This window comes from Puntigrus tetrazona, chromosome 17 (assembly GCF_018831695.1).
Source record: "Puntigrus tetrazona isolate hp1 chromosome 17, ASM1883169v1, whole genome shotgun sequence".
In the NCBI taxonomy this organism is placed as follows: Eukaryota; Metazoa; Chordata; class Actinopteri; order Cypriniformes; family Cyprinidae; genus Puntigrus; species Puntigrus tetrazona.
The window spans coordinates 20,622,666-20,650,587 of NC_056715.1; the positions used below are offsets into that span (position 1 = coordinate 20,622,666).

The 27,922-nt window shown below is 39.0% G+C and overlaps 1 protein-coding gene across 2 annotated transcripts in view; it reads right to left on the minus strand.

The window, feature by feature from the left end:
• LOC122362234 (kinesin-like protein KIF26A) overlaps positions 1–13,494 on the minus strand; it is a 79,437-nt gene extending 65,943 nt beyond the window's left edge. Inside the window, exons 1-2 of one of the 2 annotated variants that reach the window (XM_043263588.1) lie at positions 13,106–13,494; positions 11,117–11,353 (exon numbers count right to left, since the gene is read on the minus strand). In XM_043263588.1, the coding sequence (XP_043119523.1) occupies positions 11,117–11,353; positions 13,106–13,240 (372 nt within the window). In that variant the 5' untranslated portion in view covers positions 13,241–13,494. Of the gene's footprint in view, positions 1–11,116; positions 11,354–11,618; positions 11,873–13,105 lie in introns of those variants that run through there. The other variant, XM_043263589.1, reaches the window with a different exon arrangement.
• Between the last annotated feature and the right edge of the window lie 14,428 nt (positions 13,495–27,922).

The following is a 27,922-nucleotide window of genomic DNA, read 5'->3' on the forward strand; positions in this document are numbered from 1 at the left end:
CAGTAGCACTTAACACTTATTACCGTCACTGATTACCGTCAGACGTTCAAAATTCATCATCACTTTATAATTATATATTATATATATTATAATCATTTAATTTTAAAGCCCAGTCACCACAAAAACCGACTTTAGCACCACTTTGTACTTTGAGATGATTCTGAGGTTAAATACAGATTTAGAATAATAATTAGAATTGGTAAATATTAATGCAAGAAATATAGTTGTAACTCCAGCATACACCAGTTAACCTCAATTGTGGACCAACGCGGTGGATGTGGACCTCAAGGTGTTTTCAAAGGCATTCAGTTTCAAATACGCAGCATGAATCATGTTTGTGGATAACAAGTTATGTTGCATTCATCTCATGTCAGAAATTCCTTAAATATGAGATGAGATTCTCAGAAATTTCCACGAAGATGCACAACAGGCAAAATCTAGCTTGATATTATGCAGTGATGCAGTAAGTGATTAATCCGATTTGTCCGTGATTCACACTAAAATGCTTTCAAAAAACATTCAAGCTTTCGAGATTGTGAGTCGACTCAAAGTATTCCACTTCTAATTAAAAAAGGACCCTTTTTTGCTGCCTCGGTTAAAATTCAAGGTATGTTCAGCTCGATTCTGAATCATGCTCAGCCCTAGATTCCACAACTCTTCTAAAGACACAGCCTATACGTCTATCTGCTCCTATTCTGAACACCTTCAATAAAAGAAACCGCACTTCCAAGGAACATGAAAGAGTGAAAGACAAACAACTCTATCAGCAGTTGCTGGCTCAGATACTGTGGGAAAGTAGAACACTAGATTGCTCCACACCACCCATAGCCCCTTTAAAAGCATAACAAGCGTGCATTAATAGCTGCGTCACTGATAATTAAACTCCTCCTTTAATGGAAGGACCACAGGGATAGCACGCAACTTTTAACTGTAACTGCTTTAAGGCTGCGACTTCACAGTCCTGTGTGAAACTCCTGGCTGCGCTGTTTAAGTGTCCAAAAGCGACTATCTTTTACACAGAGGACCGGAGAGTGGTTGATGTCTGTGGGAAAGACCGCAGTGGGGCTCATAAAGAGAGGTGTGAGATAAAATAGCTGACGCGCTGCAAGGATAAAACGCAAGCTCTCCTGGACCACGTTGCAATCTGACATCATAAAAGCCCACTTGTAGTAACTTCAGGGTGGGAGAAGGACGCTAGCATTTTGACATCATAAACGGTGCTATGGTAACAGATGGGCTGACACGAAGCTGCTTTTGTTGCAACATCATTAGCAAGGCCATGGTAACAGATTGGGCTGTACAGAACAATAGCAAGAGAGGCAACTACAGGCCGGCCAGCGGTCTAATACGGAACCGGAAACTTCAAAAAGTGACAGTCTTCATGTAACAAGTTTTTTCTGACAAGCAGCGATTTAGCTTAAAAAAAAACGCGACATCTCTGTTTTTAAATCTAGATGAATAATCAAACAAGTTCCTTCAGACAGTGAAGCAGTTCATTCAAACTTCATTTAAATGAAAAAAAAAAAGATTCTCTAATTGTGCCTCAGCAGCACAACAACTGTGACATAACATGCATTTTTATTTATTTATTTATTATCATATTTTTTTTAAGGCTTGAAAGAATTACTCATAGGCTAAACTTTTAAATTTTAATATAAAAACGTTTTTTTTCTGTGATAATAATATTGTAAAACAAAAATAAAAGGCTACCGTATGGTTGAAAACAGTTTTGTTTTGTATGATAACGGCTCTCTCTGCATCAGCGGAAGCGCAAACAAAGGTTTGAATACCAGTACGACTTTGTCAAAGGCTTAACAGACACAAACAAATCATTTTCGTTTAGAAATTAGATCACGTGGGTGCTTGAATCGAGAATCTTTTATCTTCAATCGATCGTGCAGCTACAGTGTAGTATATATAGTTAAATGCTAATTGTTCTTATGCTTTATACTTATTTATATAAATTTGTTTTTTCTGCTAGTTGTGAAAGTTCTATTTTGCGTCTGTTATGGTGTATGCCACCATAATTGCGGTTCTTAGTGTTTTGCGATGAACATTTTAAAGCTATCTACTGTCTGTTAGTAATACAAGCGCTTTATAATCAGGGTCTTGCCTGCAGTTTAACTATTTTTATGATAAATGTAACTTAAACCAAGCTTAAAGTCAAAGTTAAAGATTCTCGACAACATGTTTAGGTCTAGAGCAACGCACCTCACAGGTTTTGAACAAAAAAACAAAGTGTAAATCACAGGAACTGGTTTAGGAAACTCATTTTGTCAGTAGATGAACTGTGACCAACCCCTGTCTCCTACGGGAAAAACAAAATAAGGGCAAAGATCTGGCAATCTGACAGCACTCAAAGACATGCGAGTGATTAATTTCTCATACCATCATCCGCTCTAATCAAAGTTCAAAGAACATTAGGCCATTATTCATAATAAGCCATTATAATAAAGTGCGATCTTCTATCGTGTCACTAATTGTCTGACAAATGATCAAAGTTTTACATGTCCGTCACATAAAAGAAACCCGCTACAGATAAAAGAACAGATAGTAACCACAACAAAAAAACAGAAGCGATTCGTATCTGCTCTTTGTCGTAAAAGTCTGTCTGTGCAAAAAAGCCAGATGCTATGAAATTACAAGCCCATAAAAAAGAGATTGAAAAAGAGATGCCAAATTAGGTGATCGCTGAGAACTAGCTGAAATGAACTCAAGAAACTTTGAATACTTTTGAATACTTTGTAACTTTGAATACTTTGGCGAGTGAGTTCATTGGCTTTATTAATGGTTGAAAACAATAATGTAATAAAAAAGTCCCAAAAGCACATATATTGCGCTGCTATCCAGAAAGACAAAGAACTGCGAGCGGTGGCTTTTGTTTAACCTGGTGAATCACAACTGCGAAGGTGAGGCAAATCATTTTGTACTGTGATGGCTGATTAAATCTTCCATCTTTGAGCGAAACGTTTTCATAGAAAAGCTTGAATCAATTCCGAACACGCACACCCACTCTCAGACACGCGAAAAAGAATAAATGATAATCATCCCGTGATAAAGAAGCATATTTTTATGCAAAACTTCACACACAGGCTCACGCTAGCACGCTGCACCACACACGCAGAGGAAGACGGTGAAGCATGAAATGAACTTAGGTGTGAACTTTGACTGGCATTTCCATACACAGATTTATGGGGCCCACATCTGACTATGAGCAGAATGGAGAATAAATAAGGGCATGCAAAAGACACACACACACACACACCGCACTTACACACGCCAAGTCAAACATTGCAGAGGATCCTCCCAAACACACATGAATGCCAACAATACAATTAGATGTGGAGCTGACAGCTGACCCACTGACCAGCTGACAGACACTGATGTCAAGGCCAGAAAAGCCACAGTGTTGCAAAAAAGAGTTTACAGTTGTTCAGGTTTGTAAAATGGTGTCCAGTCAATATATGCTCACGAAAAACATTGCTACTGCTTATAGGCCAATTAAATAACACCAAACTACACCTACTTCCTTAAAGAGTTTTAAGCTTTCTTTTCCATCATTTTACATTTTGAGGGGTGCATTGTCTCTCTAATGAGATTAGAAAAGTAGAGTAAAGAAGTGCCTTTTTTCAGTGTTCTGGTGAATGTTCCCTCTGGTGGACTGGAGAGGAGTTGCGGTCCGAGATTTCAATCTTCTATGCGCTAAATGTTTTATTTTTTAAAAATGTCAACTTTCCGTCGTACACTAGCATATAGACGTATATATTTGATTCAGATCAAATCACTTTTATTTCATTTTAGGTATTTGTTCTTGCTAGTCAGAGGCTGGTTTGTTAGGAGAGGAGCATTTAACTTGTTTCATTCAGAAGATTAAAAACAACCCGATGCTATTTTAATTTTAATTGCACGAAATGAACATGAATGTGCTGTTGTGTAGTAGGGACGGGAGATATCTTATCATTTTCGATGTATCACAAAATTCTATTTGCTTTAGAGACTTTTTTGTCTAACATTAAATCTGCATTCTAAAGCACAACCAGTTGAAAATAACTGAATTAAATGAAAAAGTCATATTTCCTGCGCTGAAAGTTTACTTAGCCTATGAGCACAAAGGCAAAGAAATATTGTGCTGATCAGCTGATGGCCAGATGTGCTCAAAGCTAGAAATTCGGAGCCGGTGCGATACGCCACATGTCTGTGTCTTATCTGTTAGACCGCAGTCGGCCTGACATTTAGTGTAATAGCAGGCAGGACTGGACAGAGAGAGGAATGACGGAGAATAGCAATTACTTCGGTTGCAACATTCCTGGATGTTCTTTTTCCTCAAAGATTCAGACGCGTGGATTCCCAAACACCCTGACAACAAACACATGCCAACGTAATCGAGCATTATGAGCACACAAACGCACACACACACACACAGCCTTCTGCTCAAGCCCTCTTCAGCCTGTTTCCTGTGTCACACCCTGCAACATTGAGAAGTTTCCTCTCACTGTTGGCAGCCTGGGATAAAATACAGAACAAGAGATGGCTGTAAACTGGCCAGTGTGAACTCTCTTGTTTTCTCTGACATTATTTTCACTGCACATCCTGCAGCATTGTTCAAACTGATGGGGGACTGGAGAGACTTTCAATTAAAACACTGTGCCAAAAGACACTTTTCTTTCTTTACAGCTCTGTTTTATATTAGCTTTAATATACATAAATGAGACATTCGAAAAAAAGTCCCATGTGCCAAGAGAGGAACTTCAAGTCTGCATTAGGTCCATATCTGATAGCTTTGCACAACATGCCTTGATTGTATAGAAATAAAAATAGAATTTCTTATACATCAGCAAGCATCGATGTATTTGCTACGAAAAACAAATGCAAATCAAATCCTGAGAGAGAATACAACAATTGAGGAAGAGCTCGTCACGGTCGTATCAGCTGAGCACACAGCTTAACAGTGAAACAACCCGGAAACAAACAATGAGTTTAAACACTCACTGATTGAGAATCAGATAGCAGGGATCACCAGAGTAAACATCAATAATGCAATGCAGTACTTGGCTCTCTCAACCCATCATTTCCTGTGGTTTACTTTCTGGTTTCCCTATGGCCGGGGTCAGGTTAAAAGGTTAAGAGGAAGACAAGAGCAGCATGCATAAAATGTCCATCTCCAGATTTGGAGATCTGAACTTCTGCGAGGTGAGTGAACCTACAGCTTCCGGGCATATGCTGTTAAATATTATCCACACTCACCGTCTGGAATAAAAACACTACCGGTTAACAAACTCATGCTGTCAAAGTCTTTATAGATGGAGTGTACATTTTTCAAATTACCTTTTATAATATATTTTTAGATATTTATAGAGAAAAAAATCTATTTGAATTGGGTTCAGTGAGGTTGAATAAATTGGTAAAAAGGCATACAATAATATACAATTCATACAAGCACTATGGTATGTTGTCTATCCTGATATCACATTCAAGAAAAACTTCTTTAAAATAATAAAATTGTTATTAAATGTGATACTTGATTTAAATAAAACTGCGTCTCTGCTTATTAATATATTTTTTTAAAAAGTCTGCTATGTAAACAGGTTTCATTATTTGCATTTGCAGCCAACATGTAGAAACATGCAGGAAACCACATCATTTATGAATAATGAATTCATAATATTAGTAAAAAATATATGTATATATTGTGTATGTATGTATATATAATGTATGTATATATTTCAAATATTTTTCAAATATATTTCAAATTATTTTTAAATATTAGTTACATCCAGTATTTTTGTTTTATTAAATCATTATAAATGTTAAAATTTGAAATAATTAAATATTATAGTGTTTACTTTCATCGAATTTTCTAACCATACGAAAACTACAAAATATAAATAAATACAATATTTACTTTTCTAAGAGCTTCGCACAAGGAAATGGATTTTTCAAATGTTCTACAGGAGCCGCCCCCGTATTTCGTCACAATTCTCGTGTTATGTTCCGATCAACAGCTTTTCTTGCAAACGCCAAGCATACGAAAGTACGAGAAAAGGGCACAGGAACAGAATTGAATGAGAAACTATTAAAGGCAATAAAACTTGAGTGATTTATAGAGACTTCTGTGGCATGTGCTAGGCAAACCTCCCCTGCAGGGTTGAGAGTGAAGAAATGGAGTAAGCAAGTCAAACCAGGACTTCCAGTAGGCCTTCAACTCCGCTTCAACCAGCTTCGCTTCTCGTGAGAACTTTAAGCTTTTCTCTGGTAGGGGTGTGAGGAAATAATTGTCATCAGAATAAACATTTGAACAGTGCCGTTGGGCATGCAGTCACATTTAAAGTAACCTGGAAATGTAGATGAGCTCTCGACAGCGTAAAGCTTATTGGTGCATTGCTCTGTATAAAGAGATGAGGCATTCTTTAAAATAAACATTCTTGGCATTCATAGTTTCATGAAGAACCCTTAACATCCTTTCCAATGCACAAAAGGTTACTTTTTCTTGAAGAACTTGAAGAATAAATTGTTCTTTTATGAACTGAGCATGACAGCATGAAACTTACCGATGCACATTCCCCAATAAAGAGAGAATACATAAATGCTTGGAATCGATAGATTTCATTCTAAAAGAGTAAAACTGAATGTTCTTGGCATCTATGGTTCCATCTTCGACATCCACAGAAACCTTCCACTGCACAAAAGTTTCTTTATAGTGGAAAATGGTTTTTTTTGGATTATTCAAATACCCTCCACAAGAGGAAATGTTCTTTTAAGAACTGTTAACTGAAAGGTTCTTTGAGGAACCCAGAATGGTTCTTCCAGTCATTCGCTATGAAACTCCCCTTTCTGGAACCTTAGCTTTTAAGAATGTAGAACTCTAGGTTTTGCTTTTTAAAATGGAAAAGTCTTAAAATGTCATGTCCTTTCAAGCCTTAGATTTTTTTATTATTCTTTTGAGCCCTGGCATGCAATATAACATCTAAGTGGCTTATGCAATTACCACCTAAATAAAACAATGGGCCACTGCTCTAAACAATATCCATCTTTATTGCCCAAGACAATGTACTGTAGTCTAATCAAGCGAGGTCCACCCATTTCCATACCACCCCTAGCAGCAAAACGCACAGACCTTTCACATGGCCCGGTGTTACTTATAGGCACATATAGACAAATGGCTGCAGGGGTTAAGTGCTTGAAATAAAAACGTCAAACTGCAAATCCATCTAGCTTTGCTTTAGATGATCATCATGGTTTTTTTAGGAGGTCTGGTCACAAGAGAGTTCAGGGAGATGACTGACAGCAAAGGAGAGCGAAGTGTTCTCATTACAACCACCGTCTAAGGTTTCACCCGGCGTTTGAAGGACGGAGGGATGCAGGTGTTTTCGACCTGCCTGGTGAACGGACTTTAAACTTCTTACATGTCACAACAGAGAGCTTATAGACCCTTGGAACTGTAGTGGCTATTATAATTGATGACAGCCATTTCAGTGCCTCTCTTTGGACAATGGAGATGAAATAAAGGCCGCCCCTAAGCGCATATTCATCTTATTAAACGTGATATCATATACCATGTAGTCCTTCATCACAATAATGGGATTGGGAACGCTACATTCCAAACTGCTAGATTGTTCTAACACAGGTGCAAATGGCCTCAAGTTTTGTTGAATGATCTCGTAATCGAAGCGGACAGCTAGAGGAGTGAGAGAAGTTAACATTAGCCATCTCAGGTTCATTCTTACATACGATTTAGCATTAAAGCCGGCCATTTTTAAATTGAGATTATGTGCTGGAGCTTTGTGACTAGTTAAGTGCCAATCATTGTAGGCAATGAGGTCTTTGTCCATTGTCCCGTTTTAAGCTTCCAGGCATTCCATCCTCAGGCATTGTTCAGGTGTTAAGTGCCTTGACATTGAAGTGAATGAACTACTGAGGAGAGAGCTTCTTTATTGTTTGAAGAGAAGAGACCATTCCTCACTGATATCAGCCGAGGGAATCATTGGTAATAAATAATAAAACAAAGGATGGCGCGGGCTGAAAGCAAACCTGGTGAAAAAGAGTGAAGCCATTAAAAGCTGTGGGGCGTGAAGAAAGACTAATTGCCGCCTGTGAGCGTGTGCTTGGCAGAAGACTGCAAAGAAACGGCCTGTCGCACGCCGGGCTGAGATGCTGACCGCGCATTTCCTGGAAGGAGCCCAAATTTTAAGATTTTAGGTCATTTCAGTGAGAATTTCATTTCTGAATAAGTTGTGTTTGTGCACTTAAATGCCTACAAGGTTGATTTCCAGTTTATCCATTTATTACATACAGTAAGTATCCAAATTTGTTTATTTGTATCGTGCAAATTTCACAGATCCGCCCAAAGTTTGCATGTTTTAAATGGTATTAAATTGCATTAAAGCACCACAAATAATACATGGAACCATATTGATCGCGTACATTATAATGTTTAATCAGAGGATCATTTGATAAAGTAGAGAAATTGCAACATCATAAATGTGTCAGTAGCAAAGGAGAAAGAGTAAGGAAGGATAGATAGATAGATAGATAGATAGATAGATAGATAGATAGATAGATAGATAGATAGATAGATAGATAGATAGATAGATAGATAGATATGAAAATATCTATGAATAGAAGCCACTGAATGTTGCTACTGGGCTGTTCAATTTGAAAAAATAAATTAATCAAATAAAGTAAATTCTGCAATTACACAAAAATTATTGTCTAAGAGGCCAGTGTTCCTTGCCAACACAAGCTGGCCGAGGATAAATGAGCTCTAGTATGAACCAGTGAAGTGCAGCTGGGTCATTAGGGCAGGCTGATATCTGAAACTTATTGAGCGCTGCGGTTCCCAGACTTACCAGCAAACTGAGAGCAATTTTCATAATGAACACGTGAGTGGGAAGCAGGTGTGAATCGCATTTGAAAATCACGAATAATGAAAATGCAACTAATTTAAGCGTACAGGCCACCCACACTTTGCTAGAAGCCGATAAACAGTAACCTTCTGTAGCTTCTCATCTAGAACAATATCGCTTGAATCTCTAAGTTCAGGTCAGGTATCCGGCACACATCTCCGGCTGGACAAAGCATCCTTTCTTTCCCCAAAAACAGAGAAAGCAGGACTCCCATGGCCAGTGCTTCCAGAGTCTCATTAAGCCATCAGCAGTGGGGCCGATAGAGGTGTAACCTCTCCGGCTTGACCCCATGGCTTTATCCCCCACACCTGGAGCGGACCACACAGGGCAGGCAGCCAGAGAGGGAAACGGGCGGCCAAATTGTGATTATTTTAGATAACCACCGCTGATGAGAACGAGCGAGTATATTAAGCACTGGAAGCACTAACCAAATAACACATCGTGGGGTGGGACGAGGTCATACGCATCTAGCAACATTGATGCACACCCACACAAAAACCCTCACTTTATTCCCTGGAGTAACCTGGAGAGAAGAGAACTTGAGGGGGGGGGGGTTCAAAGCAAACCGGAGGGCTTGTAATCCTACCTAAGCATGAGATCTCTCTTGAAACACAACCACAAAAGAAAGAGAAGGGAGGGGGAAAACCTGAGGCTAACCCAAGCAGCAAGTCAGACAACAATAAAAAGTCGACAGCCTATATTTAACTGTGGTGGGAATTTGGTGAGGAGTATACAGGAACACTTTGAATGCATGATGAAGGTCAACTGGGTCTGCACTTCCTCCACAGACTGTGCAGCGAGTCCACTCGACTGTTTTCTCCCCCTAATGTCGACGGACAAGGGGGGAGATAAGCATTGTTTCCCAAAACAATGGGCCACTTCCAATAGCCCCCTCCCCTGTCCACAAACTCTCAGAGACTGGCACTAGCGCATGCTGCGTGAATACAGTGTGTGAAAGTAAGAAAAGCTGTTGAAAACTCTAGAAACGGAAGGTTGTGGGAGAAAAAAAAAAGATTTCTTGGCTTTAGGAATGAGCAGATAGACTCCAAACAAACAATGGCAAGCGGTTTTGTAGCTTCAGTTTACCAGAATTCATCAAAACAAAACGCAAGGGTGGCGATCTGGAAGGTTTCAATTTTTGTGAGATTTTTTGTGAGATTCAAGTAGAAAAGCCAGACTGGTGCTATCTATCTATCTATCTATCTATCTATCTATCTATCTATCTGTCTGTCTGTCTGTCTGTCTATCTATCTATCTATCTATCTATCTATCTATCTATCTATCTATCTATCTATCTGTCTGTCTGTCTGTCTGTCTATCTATCTATCTATCTATCTATCTATCTATCTGTCTGTCTGTCTATCTATCTATTTAATTCGGGAACAAAAAAAGCATTAACTGCACTAGCAATGTAACCTCAAAGTCTATAAGAATTCCATATGAGTTTCCATAAGACTGTTTCAGTAAAATTAGTGGCACTTTAATAGTTAATTTTCCATTCAAAATCGCTCTCTGTACGTCATGCCCATCTACTTTCTGCATTGGCAAGCACGGGAACACTTTGTGCCACACAGCTGAGCTTCTCACATCTCCCTCCAACCATCCCACTCAAAGCTCGATGAGGTTTCATCACCGTTTTGACCATCAACCAAACATCCGGCAATGAGCATTTCAGTGATTATTCAATTTTATTCAAGCCCACAGGTATTTCAGAGTGAATGCGATTTCAATGCATGACTGATCGTTGTAAAGTGCGACAAAGCCTACAGTTTGAAAAACAGGTCATTGAAATATTTGCTCTCTGTGCCGGTATAGTAAAAAGATTAACCTTTTGATGACTTGGTGAACTTTGTGAACAGGAGCCTGAATAGGATATCGGTTTTCAGATAAGGGAGTCGTAAAACTTCAAAGACGGGGTTTATTTGTGTCAACTTTTCATCAGATTTTACGCGAAATGGCCTTTCAATGCATCTGATTTACGCGAGGCTTTAAAAAGAGCCGAGTGACAGAACGAAACGAGGAGAACTTCCAGAGCTCTGAGGCTAAAGTGAAAGTCAAGTGCTTCCTGAAGCTAACAAAAGATTCTTAGTCATGCATAAATCAAAACCTTGAAAGATAACGTGATAAAAATGCTCCAAACAGAAAAGCGGCCGAACTCCCTCGTGTTTGTTTGCTTTGCAAAGGCGCTGAAATGATTCTTCTCGCTCACTGACCTTAAAGGAAGCAGGGTCGGACAGAGCGAGGGCTTGTCTCCTCAGTTCGGCTACGGTCATCTGACATTGCTTGCACAGGTCTGGCTTAGTCTCTCCTCTGTCGGATTCAGAGAGGCTCACGGCTCCTGCGCCTTCAGGTGGGGGTCTGCTGGCACACCTCTCCTCCTCCACTGACAGTCTCTTCCTCGGGCTCAGCTCAAGTGAGAGAGAAGACTCTCCGCTCGAACAGCCTTCCACCTTAATCAAAGACGACATTATCAAGACGCTGTAAAACACTACATGTCAAAAATAACCTATTATAAACGCAAAGCATCCACATTTGTGTCAATTGCACGTTATTAATAGTATTATATTACAGCTGATAACAAATCATATGTAACATAAAAGTGTGATTCAACTTTTCAAACGTGTTGCAGATTACAACAACGCACACAGAGCAAGCTCGGGAATTCAGACAGAAAACTGTAACTTCTCTGCACCAGCTGTTTGTTAGAGGACTTACAGTCGACCGGCTGATCTGGAAGTCTCCTTGCGCATTCCCCTGCGTTAAATCCATCACCTCGGTATAAAAGATCACAACGCCCACATCTAGCGAGCTTTTTTGCGCCTCTGTTTGTCTACACTCATTAATTAGGAACACGGTTCGTGGACAGACAGTGGGAGCGTAAAGGTAAAAGCGCAACTCGGTTCTCGTGAAGTTTTGCTTTGCTTTAGTTCCATGACGACGCGCGCACGCGGGAGTGAAGTTTGACTGCTGTCAGTGCGCGCGGCTCGGGCGCTCGGGTGGAGGGGTGGAGCTGAGCGCTCAGGCGCTAGTAAGAGAGTTTAGACTGCGTTTGCACAAACAAAAAGTGAAAACAAAATCGCTTTCAGTGAACTCACGGTTTGATCAATTCCGCGTTTGCAATAAGATGTGCGCGTTAAATAACTGAGCAACTCATTCGGACTGATTCAATTTATCGCGTTGTTTTAAGTAACAACCCGTGCGCTCATCTTTTCAATTTGTACGTGTGGGAAAAAAAAAGATATATATGAATTACGTCATCTTTTATGTTATAGCGTTGACGCGAGATCGCGGCACTGCTGGAGTCTTGCTTGTTACTCTGGCGCCACCCTCTGGTGTTTAACTCAACTGCATTTTATAAAACCTCTCGGTTTGCAGTAAATTGTGAGAATGTTTGAATATTTAATTACTCATCAGTAAATATTTCATGTCGATTATGTACATGCTAGAGGCACGTGACATTAAATTGCCACGGAAATACTGCAAATCTCCCGCCTCAAAAAAAAAATAAAATAAAAAAATATCATCCAGTCCTTTGTCTGTGAGAGCGCAACTGGTCCAGTAAACCATCGATAACGGGTCGTTTAACGTGGAGAAAACTGTCAAATCTGCTGGCAGACGTTTTGCTTTTTGCGACCCTCTATAATATCTGCAGCCTGCAGACTCTAACTTAAATCTCTAAAAGACACTTTCAGAACCTTTATTCGAACAGTATTTATGCGCACATTATTAGTGGCTTATAAACACATCAGACTGATGTTCTTTTTTTGGCCTTAAGGCTTTCTTATTTTCGCGTTTCAACCTAATTGTAGTACATTTTTAATTAAATGTTAAATGAAATCGTATGATCACTGAGAAACTTTTAACCGAGCGCAAAGTTAACAGTCGAGTGGGAGATGTTGTTCAAAATAAAGAGATTTACCTGGTTTACTTGCTGTACTGTAAGGTAATGCATTTAGTGCTTTTTTAGGGAAGTTACTAAAAGCGCGGTTGAAGGGAGAGAGCTGTTCGTGGTGCTGAAATGAAAAAGCCTCGCGACGTTACAACGTTACATTGAAAACTTAGTATTGGTGTTAATAGCACCCGAAATAGCACAGCCTTTAAACGGCACAACATTTTTTTTTTAAGCGAAACAAACCACGTGGAGTCCGCTGAGCTCTAAATGAGCCAACTTGTGGAGTCTTTGTCCTTTCTCAAAGGCTTACCTTGGCTTTTCGCTTTAACAGATGACTAGTAAATCCAAAAATGATGTCAGCGTCCACGAAAAACGTCCCCAATTCAATCAGACTGGGCTTCTGCTTGTCCGACCCAGATGACCCGTTAGAGTTTTGTAAATCCATAATGTGAACGTATTTCCTCGCCCAGGTTACAGAAGACGCGGAGAAGTCATCGCAGCGCTCTGGAGTTCCGAGTCATTTTACAGATGGTCCTCTGTGATTCCAGAGCAGCGTCATGGTCTTATCCAGAGGTTTCCTCTCGGGTACATCCAACTGTTGACTCATTTAGATAGTCCGGTTTCTGCTCCAAATGCCTTGCCGCGTATAAAATCATACATCCAGGTTTTGACACTCGTTAAAGCGCGCCAGAACCCCATAGAATCCATTAAAGATGCTTGAGCTCCTGGAATACATCCTTGCGGGATAGGCTCTGCACGCCTTGTCTTGTCTACACTGCAGGTCTAGGAGTGAACTCGCGCGAGCCTGTTGAGGAGACTACCTTGAACAACTCCACCTCTCTCTCTCTCTCTCTGTCTCTCTCTCTCTCTCACTCACTCTCTCTCAACCTCGTGGCTAGTGCGGTCCCTCTTGCGCTTGATGCTCATCCAGCGCGCGCTGCTCACTGCAACGCGCAACATTCTGTGCGGACAAGGATGCTTAAATAATAGCTTTTTTTCCTCCCCATAAGCCATGGTCGCCCTTTCAGAGCTGTAGTTCAATGACAGCGCTCGCTGCTTACATGGATAGCTCACCTAAAAGTGCACGTTTGCTGACTAAAAATAAACTCACCTTCAGGCCATCTTCACCTGAACGGATTCAGAGCATTTAGCATTACCGTTTGCTTATCACCTGCAGTGAACGGGTGCCGTCAGAATGGGAGTCCGCATCAGCGTGACACCGGTCCATCAAGTGAAAAGCTGGGTGCTTGTAAGAAACAAATCCACGATTGAAATAGCTCTCTAGCCATGATATTGTCTTCTAGTCTGAATACGCAAGATGTTTTGATTTTGAACAGATGATGGACTTTTCCATTGAAGAAAGTCTTATTATTGGTTATGGACTGGTAGTGTATTTAGGCCAGAAGCAACTTTAAATATATATATATATATATATATATATATATATATATATATATATATATATATATATATATATATATATAGCACGAAATATATATATATATATATATATATATATATATATATATATATATATATATATATATATATATATATATATATATATACAGTTTTGCTTGACAGGATGTTATTTGATTGATTGAAGTGGTGTGGATATTGTGATGTTTTATCTGTTCGGACTCTCATTTTGACGGCACCCTGCAGCCCAGGAACCAGTGAGCAAGCGATGCAATACTAAGTGTATGATGTCCTGAGGGTGAGTTGTCTCAGCAAATGCACTTTTTCTTTTTTTTTTTTTACGTGATCTGTTCCTTTAAACCTGACGCCCACGCGTGAGGAGCGTTTTTAATGAAGCAGGGTGCGCGCATCAGACAACGATTTATTAATACCCTGCGTGGATAAACGAAGAAACTTCATATAACCAATCTATTCATTCTTTTAAGACTTCTGCTTACGGCAAAGACGCGATCTGGCAACCAAAAAAAAACTTTCCAAACACGTATTGATTTATTATTTATTCACTGCATTAAATGTCTTTTACGGCTTTGTTAAGCGTCGATGAAAGGCTCGTTTTGAACGCCAGATCCTCCGACACCAAAGCGGATCCGCCGAAAAGGGCTCCCCGGTGCGCGCTTTCCGAGCAGAACCGGCCTGTTATTGAGCGGCTTAAACGCGAAGCTTAATACGCGAGATAAAAGTCGGTTGTTTGCTGGGCTTTGAAAGCCGAACACAGGACATTACCGCTGCCCTCTTAATAAAAACTCTTATCTCGAGCGTACAGAGGAGCGCGCTGTAGATAAGCAGGCGGGCGTTATTGCAATAATATACTCGTTCCTGCGCGCCGTCTTTTGAAGGAGCGGGGTTTTGTCTGACCGATTAAAGGGAATTAGGCAGTTGACTGTTGACAAGGCTGATTGTGAATTGGAAGTGATATTGGCTCATCGGCTTGGCCCGATACACAAAGTCGTAAGTTGCATTGATAGCCAGCAGTGTTCGGGATGGCGAAGGGGGCCAGTCCTCGAGGGCCTGATGATTACAATCCATTGTAAAGGTGATTTACCACGTGCACGAGCCTTTCCCTCGCTCTCCTCCCCGGGAGAGCGCAGGGTCATCCCCGACACGATGATGAAATTTCCCGGATCGGGTCTCACGGGAGCGCGGCTCGACATCTGCTGCCCCTCGCGCGCGTACGCAAATCGCTCCGGGCTTCTCGTTAAGACCGCTGAAATATCTTCTCGCCCCCGACTCGAAACACCGGGCTCTGCGAGGCGGAGCGTTTAGCGAGTACATGCCGCTGTTTAGGACGCGCCTCTGAGATCAAGAAGAAAGAAAGCGACTAGAGCCTGAGAGGGGTCGGATAAACAGAATAACTGATTGGATTGAACGCTCATGAATTATTTATAAATAACAAGGGACGGCAAAACACGGTCGCGTTGAAGCGTTCGACTGGAGCGAGTTTTTGGAGTGAATTACGCGGGGAGCCATTAAAGCGCAAAGAGATAATTCCATGCGCATATTGACAATCGCTATAAATATCTAACATAATTAATATTCTACGTCCTATAAGCCTATTACAAGCTTAAAAAAGAGGCGGAGGCCTTGAATCAAGTTTTCAAATCCGTTACAAAGGAATGACGCATCAATTATTTATTTTCATTTTTTTTCAATTGTGAAATAGTCTGTTTTATTTGCAATTTTTTATAATGTAGCCCTTTTTTGTCGCGAATAAATTTGATGTTTAGCTGGACGCTAGGGGTGCCAGAGGACGACGAAGTAAAGATTACAGAAACCTCGCTGGGGGAGAAAAAACATAATATAAATTTAAAATCAATTAAAAAAGCTAATACCTATGCTTTTTCCCCATTGTTGGCTGTCCTTAGCAAGTTATGTATATAGATGGTTTAAGTTGTATCAGCTGGTTTAGTGAGTTGGTGTCCTGAAGAAATGATGGAGATGACCTGTTAACTATGACCAGGCTGGAAGAAACCAGCTAAAACCAACCACTTGTTCTCAGGCTGGATTCATTTGTCATTGTTTTATCAGCACGGAAATGACTCAAATTACCTTGTCATCAAAAGCTGTATTATCTGCAGCATGATCAAATAGCATTTAATAGTTATGTATTTTTATTAATAAAACGATTGCACTGCAGGCTGTATGAAATTCGGTTACGCAAACTCTTTCATGCTCTTTGTTTGTTTTGCTCGGTCTGTGGCACGGGTTAATCTTAAAAGGAACCCGCTTTCATTTGCAATTCATGAGATTCTCCGGTTCCCTCTCTTTCGCCCCTCTTGATTAGGAGACACGCGCAATCGATTTGCCCACAAACGGTTTGATATGTGTACAGTGGGTGTTTGATGCATGGCTCGGAGCCTGTCTATATGGTTGCGTCGGGCTCTAATTAAAAGCAGGGTCACGGGTCGGTCTTTCGACTGCTTAATGAACTGATGAAACTGTTGCGACGCGATAATTGCGACTATCGATTTGCACGACGCGTCTGTGTTTGTTCGCTCTCGTTACCCAGTCGTGCCGTTGTCAAACGTTAAGACGAAGCGTTAGATCTTAAGATTCGGACAGTTTAATCGTGCGGTCGAGCAAAGGTCAACGATGGTGAGAGGCTTACGAGCTTCAGCACCACGGACAGCGCTCCACTGGAGCTACAGGTCAGCTCGCGGCGTTAACCTTTAGATGGGGAGAGGGTTTTGATGGGGCATCGAGCTAATGTACTGACAAATAACAGGCAAATGAAAATAAACGTCAAGCAACCGATTACAAGCGTAGAAGTATTAATAGTTACACGGGGAAACACAAGAGGGCACAAGAGAGAGACTTTAAAAGAGAGAGTTTTTTTGAGGGTTTAAATATCTTTAATGTGTGTGAGACGGACTCATAAGCATGATGTCAAAATATAATAATAACAATAATTATAATTAAACATATAAATCAATTAAAGCGAGTAAGACACTGTAATAGATTATGATACTATCCCAAATCCATTCTAAGTGAATTACAAGAACAGTTATGAACCAACAGCAAGTAACACGTTAAGTGAAATGGGTTGGTGGTCACGTGTCAGATAGCCTGATTTGTCCTATAGGTTGTCCAAAGTGTACACGAAAAAGAGAATGATGATTGAAAAGCGTTGACTACATTTCGAACAACCAATGAAAATGCGTCTAAAGAAAATCGTGCTACTGATACGCAGAAATGTACTAATATGCAGTTTCGCGTGCATATGATACTCATCTACCCCACGACCCTAATACTATACCACTGCTTATCAGTATGCAGGCCAGTCTCTACGCCAAATCGAAACGTGCTACTGAAACTTTTCAGTGTCAGAAACAACAAAAACCTTTAAATATTTTACTCTTTATAACAATTTAAACCGTGGCAAGGGAGCCCGCAGCGCCGCATAATCCCATCCGGAGCTCTAAAGGACCGTCTCCGAGCGCATCGTCTTGTCATCTTTGCTCCGAGTCAAAGTCAGTGCCTCCCTGATCAAGTGGTCCTAAACATTTCACAATTTTGAGATAGAACTGTTGAACTGTTAAGAACCACTGCACCAGAGAGACCAGAAGAGACCCGACGGTATCCGCACCCGAAGCTGCCCGGGACCTCCCTCTTCCGTCCGCGTTTCCTCGCCGTTCAAAAACACCACACGGACACGCCAAATGCGCGTTTCGAGGAGTTGAACTATGTTAAAAGTGAAAAGAACAACAACGTGATAACGCGACGCCGACGACATCGTAACGCGGAAGGGTATGTCCTCTTTTAAAAGCAAACTCAGTAAACAAAGATCTCGTGGAGCGCCTGGTTCGCGTGGCCCATCCGACACAAGCGTCCCAAGGCGATAAAAGGCTCGTTCTAAAGCGCGCACGGTTCTCCAGGAACGGCCTCGGATCGTCGACAGACAACTCGGGTGTGCTTTAAGTCTTTTTATACCCGAGGTACGTGTACACTTCACACTGGGCTTTTCATTCAGACTGGAATGACGACTCTTCAGGTCCGACCGGCTTTTCTGGGTTCCTGGGCAGAGAGAGCAATCAGCGCCTCATCTGCACGTCCATTTTACCTCATGCATGGAGGCTGATCTCATAAAAGCTACTTTTTTTTTTAGTTTTTATCGTCCTGGCAAAATACAGTAAACCCCAGCAAACCCCAAAAGGTATCCTCGAACTTCAGTGTATTAAATGTAAAATATATTTAAAAAAATGACGCCCGGGTCACTTGAATCATCATTAGCATTCCACGGGGTTGTGCAGGCTGCTATTTAGACATTCTTGAGATCAAAGGATGGAGGGTTTAAAGCCAATCGAGTCATTTAGAGATTAGCTTTTCTTCATAATTGGTTTTTGATAAAACACGCACACCGCGTTGATCGCGCGACAAAGAACGCAAGTAAATAATTACGAACATTAACTTTAGTCTTTGGGCTTAACACAAAACTTAAGCCTGCAAATGTGTTTATTCTGTTAATGAATTAATTGGCTAGTAATTCAAATAAGCGCATATGCATATTTTGGTCTGTATATTCATACAAATCAAAATCATGCTGAAATTAGAAGCAGGCTTTTCTTTACAGTGCATTATTTGTATTTACAACAAAGCATATTAAAACAATGACATCTCACTGAATTAATATTCATTTTGGATTACAAGCACATTGTTCATTTTGAAATCTGCTGTTACTGTACTATTAGTTCACACACTATAAGATCCCTTGGGAAAAAATGCTTATACAGAAATAGTTTTTTATGGTTCTCTAACAGGGAACGCTGCAATGGATTCAAAGCCAACCGCTTATTGTTTCAGAGATATATGGAAAACACAATACGCCTTGTGCTTTTTCTAAAACTTTGCTAAAACCGAGAAACTGAACTGAGGATAACGACAGGAAGTGACAGCAAACAGGATCTGGTTGGACAAGCAGTGAACTTGATAAACTTGCCGCTCTAGAGAAAAGATAGACACTAATAGAAAAAAGCTTTTAAAGTCAGCATTATTTATTTATTCATCCATTGGCAGAAACTATAGTATATGTACAATAAAAAAGTGCTTGTTCTTTTTTACTTTAACATACTTTATGCTTTAAGTTGTGAATTTCTATGAATTATTTTATATTGTAGAATATATATATATATATATATATATATATATATATATATATATATATATATATATATATATATATATATTTTTTTTTTTTTGTTAATTAATTTGTTTTTTTAATTACCGTCAAATTAGGCTTTTTTTTTACATATGTATGTGTATATATAAATACAGACATTTTAAAAATATTTACATGCATATTTTACAAAAAGAAAACCTAATAAAATCAGTTTCATTTTTAAACTCAGGTGAGTATAATTAGCTTTATATACATTTTTATCTACATGTTCAAATTCATATAAATGCATGATTTTGCATGTTGCATGTTCTAAAAACCTAGTTCGTTACTAAGCAGCTTTCAGGAAGTCCATAACCTCATTATGTCTTTTTTCACCTTGCAAAAAAAAAAAAAAAAATGCAAATACTAATAAAAAATAAATGAATAAAAATAGAAGCATGACACCATTTTAACATACTGTATCTTAACATACACATTTGTCATTTGTTTTGTCAACAGAAGACATGTTGAAATTTAGAATGAATCATGTCCCGATGATAACTTTACATGAATGAAACGGTCAGTTGTAAATGTCTGATTGTTAAGCACACCACTGGAAGAATTGATTACGCTTATTAATATCATCCTTCAAGCATTTTTGCTTTTTATGAAATTGTCATTTGGCCATAATTTGCTTTGCTTCACAGATTGGTGACACATTACAGCTGACTGACTGAAGGTTTAGTCAACAAGACACCTGTTGATCACATCCAAATTCCTGGAATATCTTTACCATTTCAATGTAATGTTGTTTGGGAGCATTTTAAAAGTTCGTGAAAGTCCCTGAATGACTGGTCAGACCTGAGTAAACACTGCAGATGAAGTGTGTGTGTGTCCGTGTGTGTGTAACCTGCAGCTCATCACGGGACAGGTGAGATCCGGTCTTCCTCTGCACCTCCACAACATCCTTACGCCTGCAGACAGAGAAAAGTGACATGCAGAAAGACTAATAAATTATGTTTTTTTAATAAACTCTTGGGTCTTTAGGTTACCATAATAATCTAGTATCCAGAGCCCAGCAAGAAGCGTTCTGAAAATCTGTTGCTTTGCTATTCATGATCAGTTTTTTTTAAAGCAAGAATGGATTGGATCGCCCTGATACGATCTGTAAAAATAAAAATAAAAATAAATAAAATAAATAAAAATAAATATAATAAATATATATATAATTTTTTTATTAGCATTTATGCTTTATGCTTTGGTTTAAACCTTCAAAGTGAGTTACACGTATTTATTTTTAAAGACAAAACGCAAAGTAAAACACAGTTTCTTTGTTACAATTTGTTGTTATACTTCACTATTGTAGCTTATATAATATATAATTTATATTTTATAACATATAATTAACTACAATAAGATAACTAAACGTGTTGTTAGTCGATTTTTAATGTAGTTTATGTACTATAAGTAGTTTGTAGTATGTATAAGATTGGTATATCTCGTGTAGTAAACAAATCAAACACTATTTAATCAAAATAATTATTTACTTTTAGACAAATATGAGACTTTTCAGATACAGACAATTCCAGATGATCTAATCTGAATTACCAGTGCTCTAAAAGAGACTATATAACAATATATAGACTACTGGCTATATAAAGAATAGCAGGTAGAACAGTCAGCATTGGGTCACTTTAAGAGTTTGATTTGAAGAGACAGAAAACAACACAAAATAAACATCATCACATCCTATGTTTTTAATTTCAGTACATTTCCCTCATCTAACATAAATAAAATATACATGCATTAAGAAATACATTTTGACTGCTCTATAAGTGATACATGATATTTTTGATATTGACAGCTTTATATTTTATTAATTTTATATATATATATATATATATATATATATATATATATATATATATATATATATATATATATGCTCTACTACTTCTGCTTCTATTTGATCACTAAAATTCATTGTTAAAGCAGATCACTGCCCATCGCACACCGGCGGCAGAAGTCTAGACATGCAGAGACAAGCAAGGACATCTAAGAATTCATTGTTAACTCAGTTTAATTGGATTTAAGTGTCATTTCAATACCAGCCGTAAGAAAAGGGAGTGGAGCAGAGGTGCAGCCGGCAATTAATATTTAAGCAGGGCTCGAAATTTTTTATAGGCCCTATCTAAATTAGAAAACTTGCTGTCATTGGTAGTACAGGCTTGGTTAGAGCCTCATAGCCGTTTCAGTACAATACAATAAGGTTTTTAGGTCCCTAAGTCTACAGGGTATTGTTTTATTGTCCACCTGATGAAAGTCTACTTCCTCAGAAAAGTCCTTTGAAAATGTATCAACCAAGACCGCATGTTAAACCTTCTCGTGAGACTTAATAATCTCAGTAGCATGACTCGGAGAGCAGCAGTCTCATGCAGTATCTGGGTGTAGTTGTTCACTTATCTATTTCAGGTACTTCAGACCTGAGTTTGGCCCTACCCAGACCGACCGCTCACAAATCTGGTGGCAGTCGCCCTTCCAGTTTGTTCTGTTTCTCTTCTCTAGTCAGAGTATCTGCCAGACATGAAACTTGAATCAGGTAGGGCTGGTTTAGAAAACACACCTTTCTTTTCCCTCGTTGCCCTTTTTTTCAGTTTTGTCTTATTTAATTTTGGCGTCTTTATTTAAAATAAAGTAATCGCAGGCCCGTGCAATTCCGAGCTCAGAACACCCGCCAAAAAATGTTACCCCGTGCCTCTGTATATTTAAAGGAAAGCGTTTTCCATCAGTCTCTAATGACTCATAGCCAGACCGAAAGCTGCTCCCAGGTCAGTCGAACCTGTCATTGTTTTTAACGGAGGGCGACGTGTTTAGACTTGTACGGCAAACAGAACTCCGGCGTTTCATTGACAACTCCACAAACATGATTGTGCATTTCAAGACCTGGACCACAACTAAAATTTTCATGGCTTTAAATGCAAATAAAGGCATTTATGAGAGGCCTCGATTAATCTCATTAAGCATTTCTAATCATTCTGTCTCTCGACACTATGATCATTTTTAGACCCCCTTCAAGTACCTTAATGAGGTTGACGCCGCATGTAGATCTGATCATGTGTTGCACCACAGAAAGAGAATAATGACACATTTAGAGGCTGTTGCTTGTCCGTGGAGAAGCCCAGTTGTGTCCCAGTTTCCTGTGTTGTGGCATAATTTGCTTTGTGGTTTTTAAGATACATTTTATTAGTGCGTTAATTGCCATATAGGCCAAGGTTTTGCACTGTGTCTTCTGGCTAGCAGTCATTGAGCTGTTGAAGAACACAGTAAACTCATCAATACAGGAAGAGCTGGTTTGGAAAATATGTTAAAATCTACTAATCTGACTGAAGTTGTAAACTCACATAATCTGAATTTTGGAATGTTGACTACAATTTAAACACATCTTGCCCCCCATTTGTTGGTCTTTTCTGGGTAGTCTAGAATGAAAATGTATTCTTCGCCAGTACGGGGCTTTTGGAACAGTTGTACTTTGTACACGAAGCAGCACTGTCCTCATAAATTCTGATTTGTCAGGCATTAAACGCATGATGAAATGAAAATGAGACCAATCGCACCAATCAAAGCACATCAGCAGGAGGGGTTTGGAAGAATGTATTGGATTGAGTAAATGATTTGGGAGTCACTAAGCAAGTAAGGTAAAAATTAATCCATATTAGAGAACGAAAGTTTTTTTTTTTTTTTATTTACTTGTATATTTTTGGCATGAAGTGTGAATGTCGAATGCATGTTTAAATGCTGTTTAAATGTCTTAAAATGTAATGTTTAAGATGCTGAATTAGCAATTAAATGGCTGTAAAAGCTGTGGGATTTTAAAGGCTGACATCTTTATCTCACAGTGACTAGACAAGGACAGGCATTTTCCAGTGATATATATATAAAAAAAAAAAAATTATCCAAGAAGAGCCAATCATCGATTAATCTTGATCTCATCAACAGGTTCTCAGAATTACAAGGAGATTGGCACCCTAGTGATGTCAGTCTGAGTAAAGGGAAGAAATGTGTTACATGATAAAAGACCTGTTATACAACATGCCCACACACAGCTCCACACCCGTGCAAAAACAACCAGAAAATCAGCAGTTACAGAAATGCATTTAGTTACATATTCATGTAACAAGAATTCTAATGCATAAAGTACCACGTTAAACCATCCGGCCTCATAGGCCTGTCTAATCAATTCCAAACACACAAAAAAATATTACAGATGTTGGTCCCCATTGACTTCCATTTTATATATATGTATATATATATATATAATGCAAATCAATGGGGACCAAAAACTTGGTGAGTATTTCATCTGAATCGTAAATTATAGGCCTCATCTGAATAAACCTTTGTCAAGCTTTAGAGTGTTGTTTTAAGAAATGTGTGATGTGTCCTTTAAAATAATTGTCGGAAATGGTCTAAAAGCTCATCTGAAACAAGTATTTGGATATTTGTTTGGAGGAAGTGGCCGAATGGCAGATGGTCTGACCTCACTGACAGTTTGTGCTGTTGTAATAGAACGGGTCAGGCTCGTCCACCACCCAGTCACCAGTCCATTCTGTTACAGAAGACCAGACCGTAACCAAAATCACAGATGAGCAACCCAGATCCTTTCCAGGACCTCGTAGACTCGCTATGGAGAGATCTACATCATCCACCAGTTTCACTGTCACCGTCACCTTCACCCACACCAGCTGGCACTTTTGCCAGAGATAAGTGCTCAAGCGCACACATAAAGCTTGCCACAGCGCACTGGCAGAAGTAAGGGGCCAACAACTAACACTGCTGAGAGAATGCTTCTGGTCGTCCAATCTGGCTAGGGATGTGAGAAGGTTCATACAAGGATGTCCAGACTGTGCCATGGCAAAGAACTCTCGCTATCTACCATCGTCCCTGGTTGCATCTAGGAGTGGATTTTATTACAGATTTATCACAGTCAGAAGGTAATACATGCATCTTTGTAATAATCAATTACACAGCGGAACTCTTCTTTAACCATGTGGGGTGGGGTGCTTTTTGTGAACCTTCCATCATGGCCACCAGGATTTTTTTTGGAACCTGTTCCAGAGCTGGGCAGAGTATGCTCAGAACTCTCAGAACCATCCATCTACTGGACTCACTCCATTTCAGTGCATACTCTGATACCAGCCGCCATTGTTCCCCTGGTCAGGGGGAACCTTCTGATGTTCCTGCCATAGATAACTGGTCTGGGAAAGTGGTGTGGGATGCCACTTATCACCATCTCCAATGGGCAGTGAACAGGCAGAAGATGGTGGCAGACCTATATTGAGACTCCCACATATTAACCAGGTCAGAAAGTTTGGTTGTCCCCTCCAGACATGAAACTGCGCCCCTTCTGGCGCCTTTGTAGCTCCCTGGTTTAACGAAAGTAAAGGCGAGAAGTAGTCCATTTATACCTTTTTCTATATTTAAACCAGGTAATAATCCTTTAACCTCCTTATAAATATATTTGGAATCGTGACCATGTGCATTCAAAAAAATCAGAGAAAGCTTTAAGTCCCATGGCATCTTGTAGATGGATTTTAGGCCAATTTGCTAGCCTTTTGGATGACAAATGGTTGACCATAACGATTATTTAACTTACACCAGGCATCTTGAAAGGCCTCGTCATCTGTTCTTCCAAGGCTGTTCTGGCAGAACCACTCACATACTTCTTGAAATAGAAGATCTTGTTAGAAAAGAAAGATTTTTCTTATCAATAAGTGCCATGAAGGATTGTTTCAATTCAATTAAATGAATGAGGTCACCTGCAAAGACAACACTCTCTGGGACCGGTCATTTTCTCGTGGTCATGCCATCTTGGAAGTGTTTGAACAAAAAGAGACATAAGTAGCTTATGCTTTAACTGATGTTGTTGTGGTTTCATGATACACATTTCGATTAATTCCTTGTTTCTTTTCCACATTTTCTCAAGAGTTTTCCGACTCTTCTCTACAAGCTTTTTCTTTTTCAACCTCTCGACTACAGACTTCCTGTTTAGTTTAGAGCTTCTTTATGATCTTTTTTGTGCTTTAATTTGCTCTAATTCTTTTTATGCTGTTCTTCTAGCTGCCTTGTTTTCTCTTTTAGCTTTGACTCTTCTATTTGAACGTAATATGCAGCTTGCTTGGCTGCTACAGCATCTACACGTTTGGCTTCTAAATATGAAACAACAGAGCAATGACTAGAATGACTAGATTCCTGACTAACTTGCGAAACTGTTGAACTAAAGATTGAATGAACATACTGAAAAAAAAAAAAAAAAAAGTATGCAGATGCAGATTTTTTTTATTAAAGTAATTTTGTGTGACCAACATGTAGAAAGATGTTTATATCATATAATTTAACAAAAATAATAAACAATAGTAATATGATGATTTTCATGTATTCAAAGGAAAATGTTTTTAGCTTTTATGTATCGATTACACCACATGACATTTTTTAAATCCATATGAAACCTAAATTAATTTATCTTTTAACGATTTAGTTTCAAACTAAAAAATATGGCCCATGCAAAACCCAAACACTGTGTCTCCAGTTAAATAAGACTCTGAAATATCATATCATCTCATCTTTTTGGTAAGGTTCTCATTTGTCATTGACCCACAAATACAAGTCGGCTCTATTATAATCTCATGCTGATTTGTGGAGAAGCACAGCTTGGCTTTGTAGGATCCTTTTATTATCAGACACCACGAGCTTTTTAATGTTTTAATTTTACACTTTCTTGTGAAGCGTCCCATTGGGAAGACCAGCCCATCACGTCGGCGCATTGTTATACTTGAGAGTGTGTGTGCTGCCCGATGGTCCCACAGAGAAAAGAATTAACGACGCTGAAGATTAAATTAAAGCCCTGGCGGACCCCATGCCTGCTACTGCACATCTGGAGCTGCTGCCAAACATTCAGAGACGTCGCAGGCACAGACACTGAGCTTTAAGATCAAATCAAGGGTAGCCTATCTACTTGATACTCAGCCAGTAATAGCTCACTAAACTCCCGAAGCAGCATATATACCAAAACATGATAGGTAGCTGTAAAAGATTACTGAAACTCTAGTCAGCTGCTACACACGTCTATTATTAGGTTATTTACACGTGCAACTGATAAACACATACCATTTTTAATTTTAGACTATTGCCACAACTTACAGAGAGTTGTTATAAAGTTGTGGCAATAGTCTAAAATTAAATACCAGTAAAATGTCCACCGATTTCCACTGCAGTTTCATCCGATTCGGAATATTAGTTGAGTTGAGACTATAAATGTACGTGAAGAGGCATCATAAAAGAACAGAAGCTTATGTGAAGGATCTGCCATAAAATCAGAGGTCATTAAAGAAGATAAAATATGAGACACCGGATGGCAAAAGAGACAGATTGAGGTAGTAAATACCTGCTCGTTCCCCATGTTGAGCTTAATAGAGGTGGCGTGAATCCTAATGCCAACTCCTGGCTTTTTTGTAAGGAATTAGACATGCTCCATAACTCTGTCTCATTACATACAGACCAAATAACAGCATCTACAGCAAATCTGTGCAATACTCAAAAAGCTCATTTTAGTATACTTGGTTTGCCTGCGGTTTAAATGTTTTGTCACTTATTATTAAAAGATGTTATTAGAAATATATTTACAACAAAAATAAACATTTTTGACATTTTATCTAATATTCATTATGACTTTCTATGTCATGGTTTTGACTTTATGCTATAATTATACATTATTACAATTCATAATTGTTACTTTTTATGCTATGACTTTGTATCTCATCATTTTGACATTTTGTCTCACAAGTATGACTCATGCTTTTGATGTTTTATGATAGAATTATGCAGTACTGAAAGGCTCTATATAATGTTTGTTTTTTGTGTGTATATATATATATATATATATATATATATATATATATATATATATATATATATATATGGGTTTTTTTAAGCATTAGTAACTACATAGATTTCTGATGGCAACAGTACATAAATGTTGGAAGAGATCCTAGAATAACCATCAACGGCAACTTCAGCCTTGGCTAATGGTGGCAGGTTTGGTGAGGTGAATGTTTTAAATCTTTCAGAATCCACTCTGACGACAAGATTGCCCCTGTACAGATTTTGATGGAAACAAATGCAACCCTGTGGAAAAACAGAGGACTGTTTTCTTGTCCGTTACTTCATGTAAACAATGTTTAAATGAATAATATTACAATGTCTTTTATTGTGCTCCGTAGCATTTTCCCCAAGTTTCGAATAATTCGCTCTTCACTGAAACACCATTTTTGGGCCGGCTCAACGTGTATGGACTTGTTTGACGCGTGATGTACAGACCTCTGGCCTCAAGGATGACAAAACTGTCTTGTGATCAACAGCGCCCTCCAGAGGTTAGATCTTTATTGTGTTTCACTTTTTTTTTTTTTTTGGTTTCCCCAAAAGAAAACAGCATTTTAGTTAATGGCTAAACCTTTGAACCCAGAATTATTCAAATTAAATAAAAAATAAATCAAAACACACATC